The 15,461-nt window shown below is 36.0% G+C and overlaps 1 protein-coding gene across 9 annotated transcripts in view; it reads left to right on the forward strand.

The window, feature by feature from the left end:
• Positions 1-745: 745 nt before the first annotated feature.
• The window catches only part of LOC128550317 (oxysterol-binding protein-related protein 11-like), a 68,710-nt gene continuing 53,994 nt past the window's right edge, over positions 746-15,461 (forward strand). For all 9 annotated transcript variants that reach the window (XM_053529141.1, XM_053529142.1, XM_053529144.1 and 6 more), the window contains exons 1-4: positions 746-864; positions 5,993-6,027; positions 11,682-11,790; positions 12,754-12,801. In XM_053529141.1, the coding sequence (XP_053385116.1) occupies positions 760-864; positions 5,993-6,027; positions 11,682-11,790; positions 12,754-12,801 (297 nt within the window). In that variant the 5' untranslated portion in view covers positions 746-759. The remainder of the gene's footprint in view (positions 865-5,992; positions 6,028-11,681; positions 11,791-12,753; positions 12,802-15,461) is intronic.

Genomic DNA, 15,461 nt, shown 5'->3' on the forward strand with positions numbered 1-15,461 from the left:
TTTAAAAAAATTGCAATAGTCAGTGTTTGGGATAACAGAATTATGTAAGTTCCGGTATCTATACTACAAAAGAATATTAGAAGAACATGAGGTTGAGCGTGATGTTACGCAGGCTTAATGTGTAAATTGTTGTTGTTGTTTTTTAAACTATTTGTAACAAATTAACTGAAAAGAAACTGTGCATTCCCAGATTCAGACATTTGTATTAGACAAACAAATTGACAGCAAAGGCATGACCGTTGAAGCGCATAGCGCCGAGTGTAGGTATGTATCGAAGGGGGTATACTGGGCAGTTTTAAATATTAGTACGTATGTAATTGGTGTACTATGGGTGCATTGGGACTAGATTCTGAGCACCCAAATATCACTATTATCTTTAACTCTATTTTCTATTATCTGTCTAGTCTTGACACATTTGAAGAAATGATTAGATCTACGTTAATTTAAAAAAAAAAACATTTTAAAACATATTCCTTTATTAATTTTTATTACAAGAGCAAAACCGTCAGGCTTACTGTCAAAAGTGAAGATATCAGAAAGTACAATTTATGCAGAGTTTTCCCGTCAGATAGGCAGCGTCTAATTTCATATTAGGTACACCTTTATTATTTTATTAAATATACTTTTGTTATTTATGTAAAATATTAGGTAAAATATTTAGATAAATTTGTATCTTGTATCTCTCAGCAGATGAAAATTTGGTGGCATTATACCCAAGGCTAAGTCGAAGGTTGCCTCCCTTTGATCCGGAAAGTCATAATGGCAGCTTCCGGTAACATCAAATCGGACTTTGGACTTCCCGATTTAGCCTCCCTCTCTGAATCGGAAAAGATTCAGGTTTTGGCAGTCATGCAGAAAGCTAAAGTGAATATTGATTTTTCAATCTAAATTAACTTTAAAACTACAGGGTATTTGAAATATGTTTATTATTGAATGAAATATAGAAAAAATTGTTCAAATTAAACAAAATAAATTACGAAATAAGTGTGCAACATGCACATGCGTAATATCACGGACATTCCTCATAACAATGATTCACTACTTCCTCATAACAATGATTCACTAATTAAGTCATGTAATAATATAGGAAGTGTCTAGACGTCCGGTAACCGGACGCCTAGCCTGCGTTCTAGCCGTCCAATAGATTTCCGAATGAATAAATAATGATTTTATATAGTTTTAATGTTATTTACTTAAGATATCGATAGTTATCTGCAAACAAAATTTTGAGTGAATACATATTGAAGATTTACAATAAATCACTGCATTAATCAGCCGATAATTAAAACGGAAGTTTGCTGAAATCAATAATGGCGAGATCGCCGTGACGTCACTCATTAAAATCTGTTCATCTGATGCCTTTTATTTTCGGAATATTAAAATTTTAACAACTTTTTCACTGGATTTTCAAAATTAAAACAGTTTTGAAATAGATTCTACCATGGAGGTAATATAGAGATGGAGTGCGGACGAAGGCACTTCCAAGGTACATTGTGCGGCACCGCAGCTTTGTTATCCTCTGATAAGTACCTGTCAATCAGTAGCAACTAGGTGTTAATCGGATATCATGTTGTTCCTCACAGAGTTAATCGAGTGAGACCCGATGAATAGCCGGAATAGTCAGATAATGGGATCGGGATGTTCCGATTTTTTCCGTTTAGTAACTACCTGACACTTCAAATACACATTCTGACGTCGTTTTGGAAATATTGACATCTTGGCAATTGAAGTTGACGAAATACACGCATTTTCATGTCATCCACGGTCATGCAATTATAATTGATTTACATCGAATTTGTTCTTTTTGGAAAGACTATATTGTAAGTGTTACTTATGGCAAATAATGATTACGAAAACTAAGATTTTTAAGGGATTTTCTATTCCAATAAATTAATTCAAGTAACAATGCTGTGGAGTGATTCTGACAGTGACTGGCCATATTGTCCACGTAAACACCCGAACGATAGGGAAATGATTAATTGCGAACATGTAAAATGCGAATTAAAAGCTGAAATTTTACCGGAGGGTCCCTGGATATGTCCAGAATGTAGAGACAAGAAAGCTATGAATACAAACTTTCAATTATAATAAATGAGATTATAACGTAATATTACTTACCTACAAATCCAGTTTAGCTGTACAGAGCGTATATGGATATTAAAACATGTCTTGTCAATATGCTTGTACATTCTAGGCGAATAAGTGAAATGCAAAGCAAATATTAAAAAAAAAATCATGTGCATCTTTACAGGCACTGATCTCCAGATTGTGCGACAAAATTGTAGAAAAATGTTCCACTTTTAACAATGAGATTTTACACCAGCTTCAAATCTGCGAAATAAATAAATAGATATATAGATAAATACACGAAGAAGGCGTTTGGTAACTGAATAACTACTTCAATAAATAAAATTTAAGTTATATGAATGACTTACATAAACTTGTAATCAAGACCAATTATATAAAATATGCAGTCTAAAACATGGTCATTATTTAAAATGCTCACAACTGCTCACGTTTTTAATACCTAGCAAATGAAAATTTGATTCCTTAACTTTAATTTAAGCATGTCTACATTTTTAGGAAATTTTAGGAAATCTAAAAGAATTTAGTTTAAAATGACTACATAGTAAACTGTAAATGCTTACTTTAATGAGTCACTGTTATTTGAAGAGTTACCATATCACAGAAACGAATGCTTTAAGAAGTCGTACATTTACTCTACCGATGAATCCCCAGCAGTGCGCATTGTTTGTATTAATTAGTTTCAAAATATGACACGTGCGCATATCTCACCCACAACTTCCGTTTTGTTGAAATTTTGGTGCATCTGCTGATTTACGATAAAACCGCGGTGCCGCACAGTATGTTCAAAGGATTATGTTAATTACATGTGAAATGGTGATAATTAAGTGACTGTGGTGGTATCTCTCGTAGGATTCTGAAAGGAGCTCAGCAAGGAACAACATGTGGTATAATAAATAATTATCACCAATTATCTCGTCTGCACTCCATCTCTATATTACCTCCATGATTCTACTTACAATTTTATATTTAGTATTCAAATATTTTTTAATGAATAACTGTTTCAAATGATATTTAATTTCAATAGCGGCAGTGTGATGTTCAAAACAGTAGTTAAGCGTTTATAATTAATCCATTTTATTTCGAAATAATGTCAAAATTAATTAATGAATTGCTTATTTTATAAGCTTTCTATTCTTCAAAACAAATATATTTTGTGTTTTAAGAATTAAAGTTTAGGCTGTTAGGAAAACATTACTTTTACAAAATAACATGGACGTTTGGCGAAAAATGTTTTATCATTTCTAAAAATAGAATGTCAACAGATTTGTGTACGAACACGATCTCATTCTTTTTATTGACTGAAAAATCAGGTAAGTATTGATATCTTAAGTAAATAACATTTAAAACTATATAAAATCATTACTAATTCATTAAGAAATCAATTACCGGACGGCTAGAAAAACCCCTGAGGATATGCTAGTCGTCCGGTAACCGGACGGCTAGAACGCAGGCTAGGCGTCCGATTACCGGACTTCTAGACACTTCCAATAATATACCACAGACTCTACCGAGAATCGAATCCCGGACCTCGTGATCTGTTGTGTAGGCGGACACTCTAATTAATTACTTAACGGTAACCACGTCACTAACGGGTTTACCCCAGGGTTTCAGAAATCTGCAAATTTATTGGTAGCCCATTGGGCTACCAAAATTTTAATCTGGTAGCCCGAACATTTAAATGTGTTTGGCAATGGTCATTTCGGTTTATTTACTATGTGCTTCTATACTACATTGGATGGAATGAATAAATTATTAGAGGTTTCATAATTTTAGCCTTACGCACATTGTTATAAATTTTGTTCTCTTAAATAGCAATTATCATTACTCCTTTTGCTCATTTTAAAAGATAAAACTACGTGTTTTTAAACTGCGAAATATTATCAGGAGTACTCCTGATAGTTATTGCAACATGGCAATAAAAAAGGAATGCAAATCAATTTTTATAAACTTGCAAGTTCCTTAGAACTTACTAACTTAGAGCTGTATGAATTGTAATTTATCTCAAAATTATTTAAAATTGATCCTGTCTGATTCTTAACATCTGCCTGGTTCAATAAACAGGCTAGAACCGCGTATATAGTGTCTCTATTCTTTACACCGTATATTAATTCACTTATCCGAATTTATGTTTGTCCAAAATTCTGTATACTTTCTGATATTTTGCAAAATCATGGTCGATTTTTTTGCATGTTAGGCAAGTATTTAAATCGGAAAGCATAAACAATCAGTGTAGGCAACTAAAATGCCTCAAAATCAAACATCTATTCTGATCACTCGATAAATATTGAGGTCAGCGAAACCGAAAGTACACTTTGGCAGGTGGCGCTAAAATGACGTAATTTTAAGACTGGTTTGTATATTGTTTTAAACAATACCGATCAGCGTCTTTGATGTTACTGGATTAGTCTAAAATCAATCTTGCACATGTTTTTTGTAAACAATTGCCTGCGGGTACGATTAAACGGTTAATTATTTGCCGATTGTGACAGTAGGTGTTAAGATAACTAAAGCCTCGGGCATGTTTCTCTTGATAAACAATTGGATTATAGACAACAGTTACTATCAAAATTATATTTGAAGACTAAATTATTGATTTCCGGGCTACTCGATATGGAGTTTCAAGGTAGCCCGCCGGGCACGCTCTGAAAAAATTTAGTAGCCCGACAGAATTTTCTGGTAGCCCCCGGGCTCCGGACATGGGATTTCTGAAACCCTGTACCCAATAGCAAGGCTGTTGGAAGGGAAGTGTCTAGCCGTCCAGTATCCAGACACCTGGATTCTGGCATTCTCGGGGGTGAGGAAAAACTTTTGGAATAGAAAACAGTTAAAAATATAATTACTCCCCCACTATATGTCTAGGCCTATTGCTTTTATATGCGGTTCAAAACAACCGATGCGAGTATCAATAGAAGTTTGACATGTTGTTTGGTTCATAACTCTGCCATTTATGAAGGGATTTGGAAATAATTTTACACAAATGTTAACCATGATGTGTCACGCTTAGAATTGAGGCCTCATAGGTCAAGGTCACAAAAAGATACGTGATTTTTTGCGCATACAATTATGGCATTCTTGGGCCTGCTTCGGGGGCACTTGTCACCAATAGTGACACCTCTTGTTAATATTTATTTCATAATAAACATTATAGGGCTGATTCAGTTTTAAGTCATAACCTATTACAAGAATGGTGGGGTTTGATGCCTTTGCTTGTTATATTATCAAAAATGCTTCAAAATATTGGCTGCTTTTGCAACAGTTGCCATATTTTTCTTAAATGCAGATATTTTATTGACTAATTATTAAGATTGCACTAGAAAATCTCATTAGAAAGGACAGATCTATCTGAAAATCACGGTCACGAAAATGGGTGACAAATAACAAATTTAAGATACAGGTTTTATGATTGTTATGGATGTTACTTTTTGACAGACACATATCAAATTTAAGAAAACTCTTCATAAAATGTTTTATGCAGGTTTCAGTTAATAACTTAAGTTGTTTTTATGTTTTGAATTCTTGTTAATAAATGAAACATTTACATAGCTAATGGTAGCTGTGTATTTGTTTAAGATGAAATAAAAGCATTTGCTCTTATTTGTTTGACTGACAAGGTAACCTCAGTATTTGCATTTTCAAATATACAAAAAAATTGTATTGATATAATTTCTACTATAAATTTTCATTCAGTATTAGGCTTTTACTCATTCTAAACTTGTTCAAACCAGTTCACATAACAAACACATAAACAAGAGTTTGTAACTTTAATTCAAGACAAACCATGAAAATGTGTCTCATAAAAAGTCCTGGAAACTGCTCCTTTCCTTTAACTTAGTTTTTAAATTCCCAATAAAGGAAATAGCATTTAATGTACTATATATTTATTTAAGGTATTTTTCTTTTACAGGAGTTTGATATGAAAGAAGATGCAAAGAGTAAGACGTAAGTTCTGTTTTATAACTGTATGTTTTCTTTTTTCCTTCTATAAACCAGCTACTTTATCCCGATAGGTCTCTCTTAGTTATAACATGTTTTTCTGCATAAGACCCTGTACACCCTTATGTATTAGGGTTGTAAAATGCTCTATGTTTCTTCCCAAAAGGATTAAAATACTTAACTGTTGCAAATTAGTTCACAAAACATTCAAGATTAGCTATTGTGATCACCCTGTCCGTTACCATCTGTCATAAACAGTTTTACTATTTACCGTCTACAAGTCATAAGTTTGACCCAGTATGACTGCAACTTTTACAGAATGTTTGTGTCAATAAAATCTCTGGCAGTTATGACATTGGATCATTTGGGATCAAAAACTAGGTCACTGCATTTAAGTCAAATCATAGAAAAACCTTTTTGACGCTGTAGAGACCATACCGGTAATTATTTTGTCAGAATGCACTCAACCCATGTCGCTAGGTCTAAGGTCAAGGTCATGCTTAGAGGCCAAAGATCAAATAGCTTAACTTTATGTCTGCTTCATTTTGACTAAACTGCTTGGGAAGATTTTCTTAAAACTGTCATCAGTTATGTCATTGAGAGGTCATGCAGAACACTTGATCTTGGCCACTAAGTACAGGGTCAAGGTCACACTTAGAGGTCCTTGGTTTTAGAAACTGTTTTTGTTGATTATTTTTCTGGAGATATGGTTCTGTTGTGAACTTAAAAATACACATGAAGTGCTTAAAAGTTCATGTTGAAGTTATCTTAAACAAGAGGGCCATGATGGCCCTATATCACTCACCTGTTATCACTGCACTTGAGGACAAGAATGTCCTCAGAAAAAATACCTAAGTCCAAAGGACAGGAACAACAAAGAGAAGAAATTTAACCAAAAAGAAAAATAAAATTCTTACAAGGTACAGATATGACAAAATACACTTAAAAATTGGAGGTACCATCCATGCTGTACCACAGAAAAGTGGTCTCGGTTTTTCCCTACGGCCAATAATAAAAAAGTTATTAAAAATAAGCTATTTATAGTAATGTAAAAGGGAAGTAATTAAAAAAAAATATATTATAAGTGAACAAAAGAAGGAGCTGCCAAATAAATCTGTTGACATAAATGAAATTTCAGATCAGTATCTTCATTAGTTACGGAGATATACCCAGTTTAATTTGAAATAAAGGGAGGTAATTTGACATAAAATCAGTCCATAGTTATCTACCCTGATTGGCTCAGTCCAACTAATGACAATAATGAAATTTCAAGTAAGTCCTGTAACTTACTGATATAAATCCATTTTGATTACAATCAGGGGTGGTAATCAGATATAAAATAACTCTGGAACCTACGATTGGATCTGATTTGTCATGGAATCCAACATTTATTGTTGTTGAAGATATTTTGGAAGTTTGTATCAAATAAAACCATAAATGAAGTCTCTATATGGCTGCAAAAGCCAAAATAGCCAATTTTGGACCTTTCAGGGGCCATAACTGTGGAACCCATGATGGAATCTGGCCAGTTCAAGAAAGGAACCAAGATCTTGTGGTAATACAAGTTGTGTGCAAGTTTGGTTAAAATCAAATCATAAATGAAGCTGCTATTGTGCAGACAAGGTCAAAATAGCTAATTTTGGCCCTTTCAGGGGCCATAACTCTGGAACCCATTAAGGGATCTGGCCGGTTTAAAAAAGGAACCGAGATCTTATGGTGACACAAGTTTTTTGCAAGTTTGGTAAAAATCAAATTATAAATAAAGTTGCTATTGGCAGACAAGGTCAAAATAGCTAATTTTGGCCTTTCAGGGGCCATAACTCTGGAACCCATAATGGGATCTGGCCAGTTCAAGAAAGGAACCGAGATCTTATGGTAATACAAGTTGTGTGCAAGTTTGGTTAAAATAAAATCATAAATGAAACCACTATCTTGCAGACAAGAAATTGTTGACGCACGGACGGACTGACGACGGACGAAGGGTGATCACAAAAGCTCACCTTGTCACTATGTGACAGGTGAGCTAAAAATGTTCACCTAGAGTCATGAAACCATGTACAGTGACAGTAAAGCTTGGCACCAGTTTCCTATGGACACACATCCTAGTTTTTAAATAGAGAAACATTTTTAGCTCACCTGTCACAAAGTGACAAGGTGAGCTTTTGTGATCGCGCGGTGTCCGTCGTCCGTGCGTCAGTGCGTCCGTAAACATTTGCTTGTGACCACGCTAGAGGTCACATTTTTCATGGGATCTTTATGAAAGTTGGTCAGAATGTTCATCTTGATGATATCTAGGTCAAGTTCGAAACTGGGTCACATGCCATCAAAAACTAGGTCAGTAGGTCTAAAAATAGAAAAACCTTGTGACCTCTCTAGAGGCCATATATTTCACAAGATCTTCATGAAAATTGGTCAGAATGTTCACCTTGATGATATCTAGGTCAAGTTCGAAACTGGGTCACATGCCATCAAAAACTAGGTCAGTAGGTCTAAAAATAGAAAAACCTTGTGACCTCTCTAGAGGCCATATTTTTCATGAGATCTTCATGAATGTTGGCCAGAATGTTTATCTTGATGATATCTAGGTCAAGTTCGAAACTGGGTCACGTAGGGTCAAAAACTAGGTCATTAGATCTAAAAATAGAAAAACCTTGTGACCTCTTTAGAGGCCGTATTTCTCAATGCATCTTCATGAAAATTGGTCAGAATGTTCATCTTGATGATATCTAGGTCAAGTTCGAAACTGGGTCATGTGGGATTAAAAACTAGGTCAGTAGATCTAAAAATAGAAAAACCTTGTGACCTCTCTAGAGGCCATATTTTTCATGAGATCTTCATGAATATTGGTCAGAATGTTCACCTTGATGATATCTAGGTCAAGTTCGAAACTGGGTCATGTGGGGTCAAAAACTAGGTCAGTAGATCTAAAAATAGAAAAACCTTGTGACCTCTCTAGTGGCCATATTTCTCAATGGATCTTCATGAAAATTGGTCAGAATGTTCACCTTGATGATATCTAGGTCGAGTTCGAAACTGGGTCATGTGCGGTCAAAAACTAGGTCAGTAGGTCTAAAAATAGGAAAACCTTGTGACCTCTCTAGAGGCGATATTTTTCAATGGATCTTCACGAAAATAGGTCAGAATGTTTACCTTGAAGATATCTAGGTCAAGTTCGAAACTGGGTCACGTGGGGTTAAAAACTAGGTCAGTAGATCTAAAAATAGAAAAACCTTGTGACCTCTCTAGAGGCCATATTTTTCATGAGATCTTCATGAATATTGGTCAGAATGTTCATCTTGATGATATCTAAGTCAGATTCAAAACTGGGTCACGTGGGGTCAAAAACTAGGTCAGTAGGTCTAAAAATAGAAAAAACCTTGTGACCTCTCTAGAGGCCATATTTCTCAATGGATCTTCATGAAAATTGGTGAGAATGTTCAGCCTGATGATATCTAGGTCAGGTTCATAACTGGGTCATGTGCGGTCAAAAACTAGGTCAGTAGGTCGAAAAATATAAAAACCTTGTGACCTCTCTAAGGGCCATATTTTTCACGAGATCTTCATGAAAATTGGTGAGAATGTTCACCTTGATGATATCTAGGTCAAGTTTAAAAGTGGGTCACGTGCCTTCAAAAACTAGGTCATTAGGTCAAATAATAGAAAAACCTTGTGACCTCTCTAGAGGCCATGTTTTTCAATGGATCTTTATGAAAATTGGTCAGAATTTTTTATCTTGATGATATCTAGGTCACATGTGCTCAAAAACTAGGTCACTATGTCAAATAATAGAAATAACGATGTCATACTCAGTTGAACACTGGGTCATGTGGAGATAGGTGAGCGATTCAGGACCATCATGGTCCTCTTGTTATGCATGTTTTTAGCCCACCATCATCAGATGGTGGGCTATTCAAATCACTCTGCGTCCGTGGTCCGTCGTCCGTCCGTCCGTCCTTCCGTCCGTCCTTCCGTTAACAATTTCTCGTTATCGCATCTCCTCAGAAACTACCACGGGGATTTTGACCAAACTTTGTCAGAATGATTTTTTGGTACCCTAGTTGTGTCCCCCTGAAAATCAGACTGGTTCAACAATTTTTGAATGAGTTATGACCCTTTGTTTATTTCTATAATTTACATAGATTTATATAGGAAAAATCTTCTTGTCCAAAACCACAGAGCCTAGGGCTTTGATATTTGATATGAAGCATCATCTAGTGGTCCTCTACCAAGATGATTCAAATTATTACCCTGGAGTCTAATATGGCCCCACCCCTGGGGTCACATGGTTTATATAGACTTATATAGGGAAAAAACTTTGAAAAACCTCTTGTTCAAAACCACAGGGCCTAGGGCTTTGATATTTTGTATGTGATATCATCTAGTGGTCTTCTACTAAGATTGTTCAAATTATCCCCCTAGGGTCAAATATGGCCCCGCCCCGGGGGTCACATGATTTACATAGACTTATATAGGGAAAAACTTTGAAAATCTTCTGGTCCAAACCACAAAGCCTAGGGCTTTGGCATTTGTAATGTAGCATCATCTAGTGGTTCTCTACCAAGTTTGTTCAAATTATCCCCCTAGGGTCAAATATGGCCCCGCCTTGGGGGTCATATGGTTCATATAGACTTGTATAGGGAAAAGCTTTTAAAGTCTTGTCAATAAACTACAACATTCAGATTTGGACCACGTGTATGGTTTTGAGTGGCAAGATGAACCTTGACATGAGTTGACCTTGATTTTGACCTAGTGACCTACTTTCACATTTCTGTAGCTACAGCCTTCGATTTTGGACCACATGCATAGTTTTGTGCACTGAAAAAAACTTTGACCTTGACATTGACCTAGTGACCTACTTATACATTTTTGAAGGTACAGGCTTCAAATTTGGACCACATGCATAGTTTCGTGTTCTGAAATGAAATTTGACCTTCATTTTGACCTAATGACCTACTTTCACATTTCTCAAGCTACAGCCTTCAAATTTAGACCACATGCATAGTTTTGTGTACAGAAATGAACTTTGACCATAAGATTGACCTAGTGACCTACTTTCACATTTCTGTAGCTACAGGCTTCAAATTTAGACCACATGCATAGGAATGTGTACCGAAACAAACTTTTACCTTGACATTGACCTGGTGACCTACTTTCACATTTTTGAAGGTACAGGCTTCAAATTTGGACCACATGCATAGTTCTGTGTTCTGAAATAAAATTTGACCTTGATTTTGACCACATGCATAGGAATGTGTACCGAAACAAACTTTGACCTTGACATTGACCTGGTGACCTACTTTCACATTTCTCAAGCTACAGGCTTCAAATTTGGACCACTTGCATAGTTTTGTGTACTGAAATAAACTTTGACCTTAAGATTGACCTAGTGACCTACTTTCACATTTCTCAAACTGCAGCCTTCAAACTTGATGCACATGCATATAGTTTTGTGTACAAAGAACTTTGTTTGTGAAATTGATCTAGTGACCTACCTTCACATTTCTCAAGCTACAGCTTTCAAATTTGGACCACATGCACAGTGTTGTGTACGGAAATGAAATTTAACCTTGAGCTAGTCATTAAGTCTTGAAATTTGGAACACTCAAAATTGGTACATTGGTGGGCGCCAAGATCACTCTGTGATCTCTTCTTGTTTTCAGATGGCGACCAATGGAAGGGCAACTTACAAAGTTTACAAATGTAATGAAGGGATGGTTACACCGGTGGTTTATACTCGACCCAGAGTCTGGCATGCTGGAATACTTTGAGGTTTGTCTTATGTTTTCTTTGCATAGGAATATTTCTATTTTGACACATTCGCTAGCTTTGAAACTGTGAAATTTAGTCTTTAATGTTCATTCTAGCATAAAACTGCTGTTCTTGTCACTTTTCGGAAGGGGGGGGAGGGGTTAATAGGACAGAAAATGTGTGTTAACGGGGAGATTCTCGTGCTCACGTGCTGTTAAAACACCTTATTAAATATGCGCGTTCCGCAGCAAAGCGTAAACTTATAACGGCCCCAAAATGGATAATTCAAAAGGAAATGACACCAGTGTGATAAAACAACTTGGAAATTTCCGCGCATTTCATGGAAATTCAATGACGTTGAGGGATAATGTATTCATTTATTAGTTTTTTATGTGTTTTATGCTAGAACAGCTGCGTTAGTGCATGTTCATTTCATGTTATAACTTGTTCAGAATCCCTCGGGATTCTGCATATGTTATAAAACGAAAAACATGCGTTATCCCTACATTATAATTGATGTTTTAAAGTAAGGACTGGCTATGGAATAAAAGAAGTATGGAAACAGTGGAAATATTTTATTCAAAATCTTGTCAGGCAATCTATTGCACATGTAGTTGTGAAATATTAATTTCATGAATGCAAACAAACATGCTGTCAGGTTTATTTTTGCATAAGTAAATTCATAGCAGTTGTGTCCTAATTTCATGTGAAGCATCATACTTGCTTGTTTTAACTAGGAGTCTGCTTTTGCTGGATTCTAGGTTTATAAATAAATGTGGTTTTAAATACAAGGGAGTAAACCAGAATAGCCAAAAGTAGGTCATTTTGCGAAATGTGTTCTAATCGACAAGACAATACACGGTAAAATACTTCTTTGTTTATATAAAAGAAAATCTTAGAAGTTTTAGAATATAGGATAAACGCTTTTAAAGCATAAAGTAATCTGGAGATGATGTGCTGAAAATAATGTCTTTTTTTTTTCAGAAAGAAGAACATAAAAAACAGAGGCCCCGAGGTTCCATCCATCTTGCAGTATGTATCTCTCTTATGTATTTTCAGATGCATTAGTACAGGCTGCTTCAGTTTGCATTTTATAACTAATAATGTAGTGGTACTTACATGTATCTTAGACATTTGGGAGCATAAAAAAATATTATACTAGATTTTCAGAAAATGTAACTTTCTTTAGCTCTTGCACTTTGGCCAAATAAACCTTTAACTTTTACATGCCCAAAAAACTTTCCTTTTTATACGCCCATCTCTGAAAGAGCGGGGCGTATTATGTGAACACCCGTGGGTGTGGGCGGTTGGTGTTCCACAGCATGTCGCTCTCTAGTCGAAGTTTTCGTTCTGATCTTCACAAACTTGTGACAATTTTTGTGGGCATAATATATGGCAAGTTGATAGCCTCCAAATCGCCCAGCACTCTGGATTATGCCCTTGGATTAACCAAAAAAACTGCAAATTTAGCCATGTGAAACAGTTTTATCCTACCTTCCCCCAAACCCTGCTCAATGTTTGTGGGCTAATATTTGGCCAGTTCGACAACCACCCAAATCGCCCCAGGCACTTTTGGATTATGGCCCTTGAATTAGGCCAAGTTCAATGACGGGCATATTTTGTGACAGTCTGGCACTCTTGTTGCTCATAATTATGATGTTAAATGACCTGTAGTTAATATGTTTTAGTTCTGAAGAATAGACATTTTCAAAGTATGTAAGGAAAATTACACAGAGTTACTAAATAATATGAAAACATAAGAAGACTGTCGGAATTTTTACTTGCACCAAAGGCAGACCATTGTAAGTTTTTTAATGACTCAAATGCAACCTTCACTTACCGCGGGTAATATGGCAACTGTTAAATGTCAAGCTCTGTTTTATGCCATTGTGAGGCAGCATCAGTATGAAGATTCTTTAAGAACCATGATAGTGGGAAAAGTATTGTTTAGAGCGCTATAGCTGTAGTTATATAACCGGCGTCTGTCACAAAATACAGTGTATAACAGACTTAGGGAGGCCTTCACTTTAAAAGAAAATGTGACAAATCACTTTAAGAAAATTAGTTTTATCTGTCTATGTATTTCAGCAACTGACTCTGTATTTCATGGTCTGACTTCCTTTGCATTCCAGTGACTGTCTTTGTATTTCAGTGACTTTTTTTCTGTTTTTCCGATACTGATTTTCTTTGTATTCAAGTGACATTCTTTTTATGCCCCCAAAGGTGGGCATATTTAAATCGCACTGTCCGCCCGTCATGCGTCGGTATTCTTGTGGGCTGTAACTTTCACCCATAAAGGTTTTTGAATAACTGTGCATAAATGTTCCCCCATAATGGACTAAGTGTCCTGCGCAAGACCCAGACCCCTAGCTCCAAGGTCAAGGTCATATTTAGAGGTTAAAGGTTAACATGGTCTGTTTCGTGTCTGGTCCATAACACTGCCATCCATGAAGGGATTTTGAAAGAACTTGTTTACCATAATGAGACGGCGTGTCATGTGCAAGACCCAGACCCCTAGCTCCAAGGTCAAGGTCACACTTACAAGTCAAAGGTTAACAAGGTATGTTTCGTGTCCGGTCCATAACTCTGCTATTCATTAAAGCATTTTGAAATTACTTGGCAAAAATGTTCACCATAATGAGACGACATGTCATGAGCAAGACCCAGACCCCCTAGCTCCAAGGTCAAGGTCACAGAGGTCAAAGGTTAACATTGTCAGTTTCTTGTCCGGTCAATAACTCTGCCATTGATGAAGGGATTCTGAAATTACTTGGCATAAATGTTCCCTATAATGGAGAGGTGTCATGTGCGAGACCGCCCCCTAGCTCCAAGGTCAAGGTCACACTTCGAAGTCAAGGTGTTTCTTGTCTGGACCCAACTCTGCATTTTATCAAGGGATTTGAAAATAATTTGACACAATTGTTAACCATATTGAGAAGATATGTCACACTTATGACCGAGGCCTCTTAGGTCAAGGTCACAAAAGGATATGTGATTTTTTGCGCATACAACTCTGGCATTCTTGGGCCTACTTCAGAGGCATTTGTCACCAATAGTGACAGCTCTTGTTATTTTAGTGACTTTCTCTGTATTTTGGTGACTCTCTGTATTTCAGCTAGTCTCTGTATTTTATGGTCTGACCTCAGTATTTCAGTGACTGGCTTTTCTCAGTATTTCAGTGACTGACTTCCTCAGTATTTTAGTGACTTGCATTCTCTGTATTTCAGTGACTTTCTCTGTCTTTCTTTGTTTTTTTATTGGCTGACTTTTGCTGTATTTCAGTGACTGACTTTCTCTATATTTCAGTGACTTACTTTCTTCGTATTCCGGTGACTTTCCCTGACTTTCTTTGTTTTTCAGTGACTCTTATTTCATGGGCTGACTTTCTCTGTATTTCAGTGACTTTTTTTCTTTGTATTTTAGTGACTTTCTTTGACCTCCTTTGTACTTACTCTATTTTCAGTGACTGACTTTTCCTGTATTTCAGAGACATTTTACTGTTTTTCAGTGACTGCCTTCCTTTGTATTGCAGTGACTGACTTTCTCTGTATTTCAGTGACTGGCTTTCTATGTATTTTAGTGACTGTGTTTCCCTCTGTTTCAATGACTGTGTCAGTATTTCAGCATCAGCCTTTATGTGTATTTCATTGACTTTCTCAGTATTTCAGTGACTGTCTTGATATTTCATAGAC

Source organism: Mercenaria mercenaria, chromosome 17 (genome assembly GCF_021730395.1).
Source record: "Mercenaria mercenaria strain notata chromosome 17, MADL_Memer_1, whole genome shotgun sequence".
In the NCBI taxonomy this organism is placed as follows: Eukaryota; Metazoa; Mollusca; class Bivalvia; order Venerida; family Veneridae; genus Mercenaria; species Mercenaria mercenaria.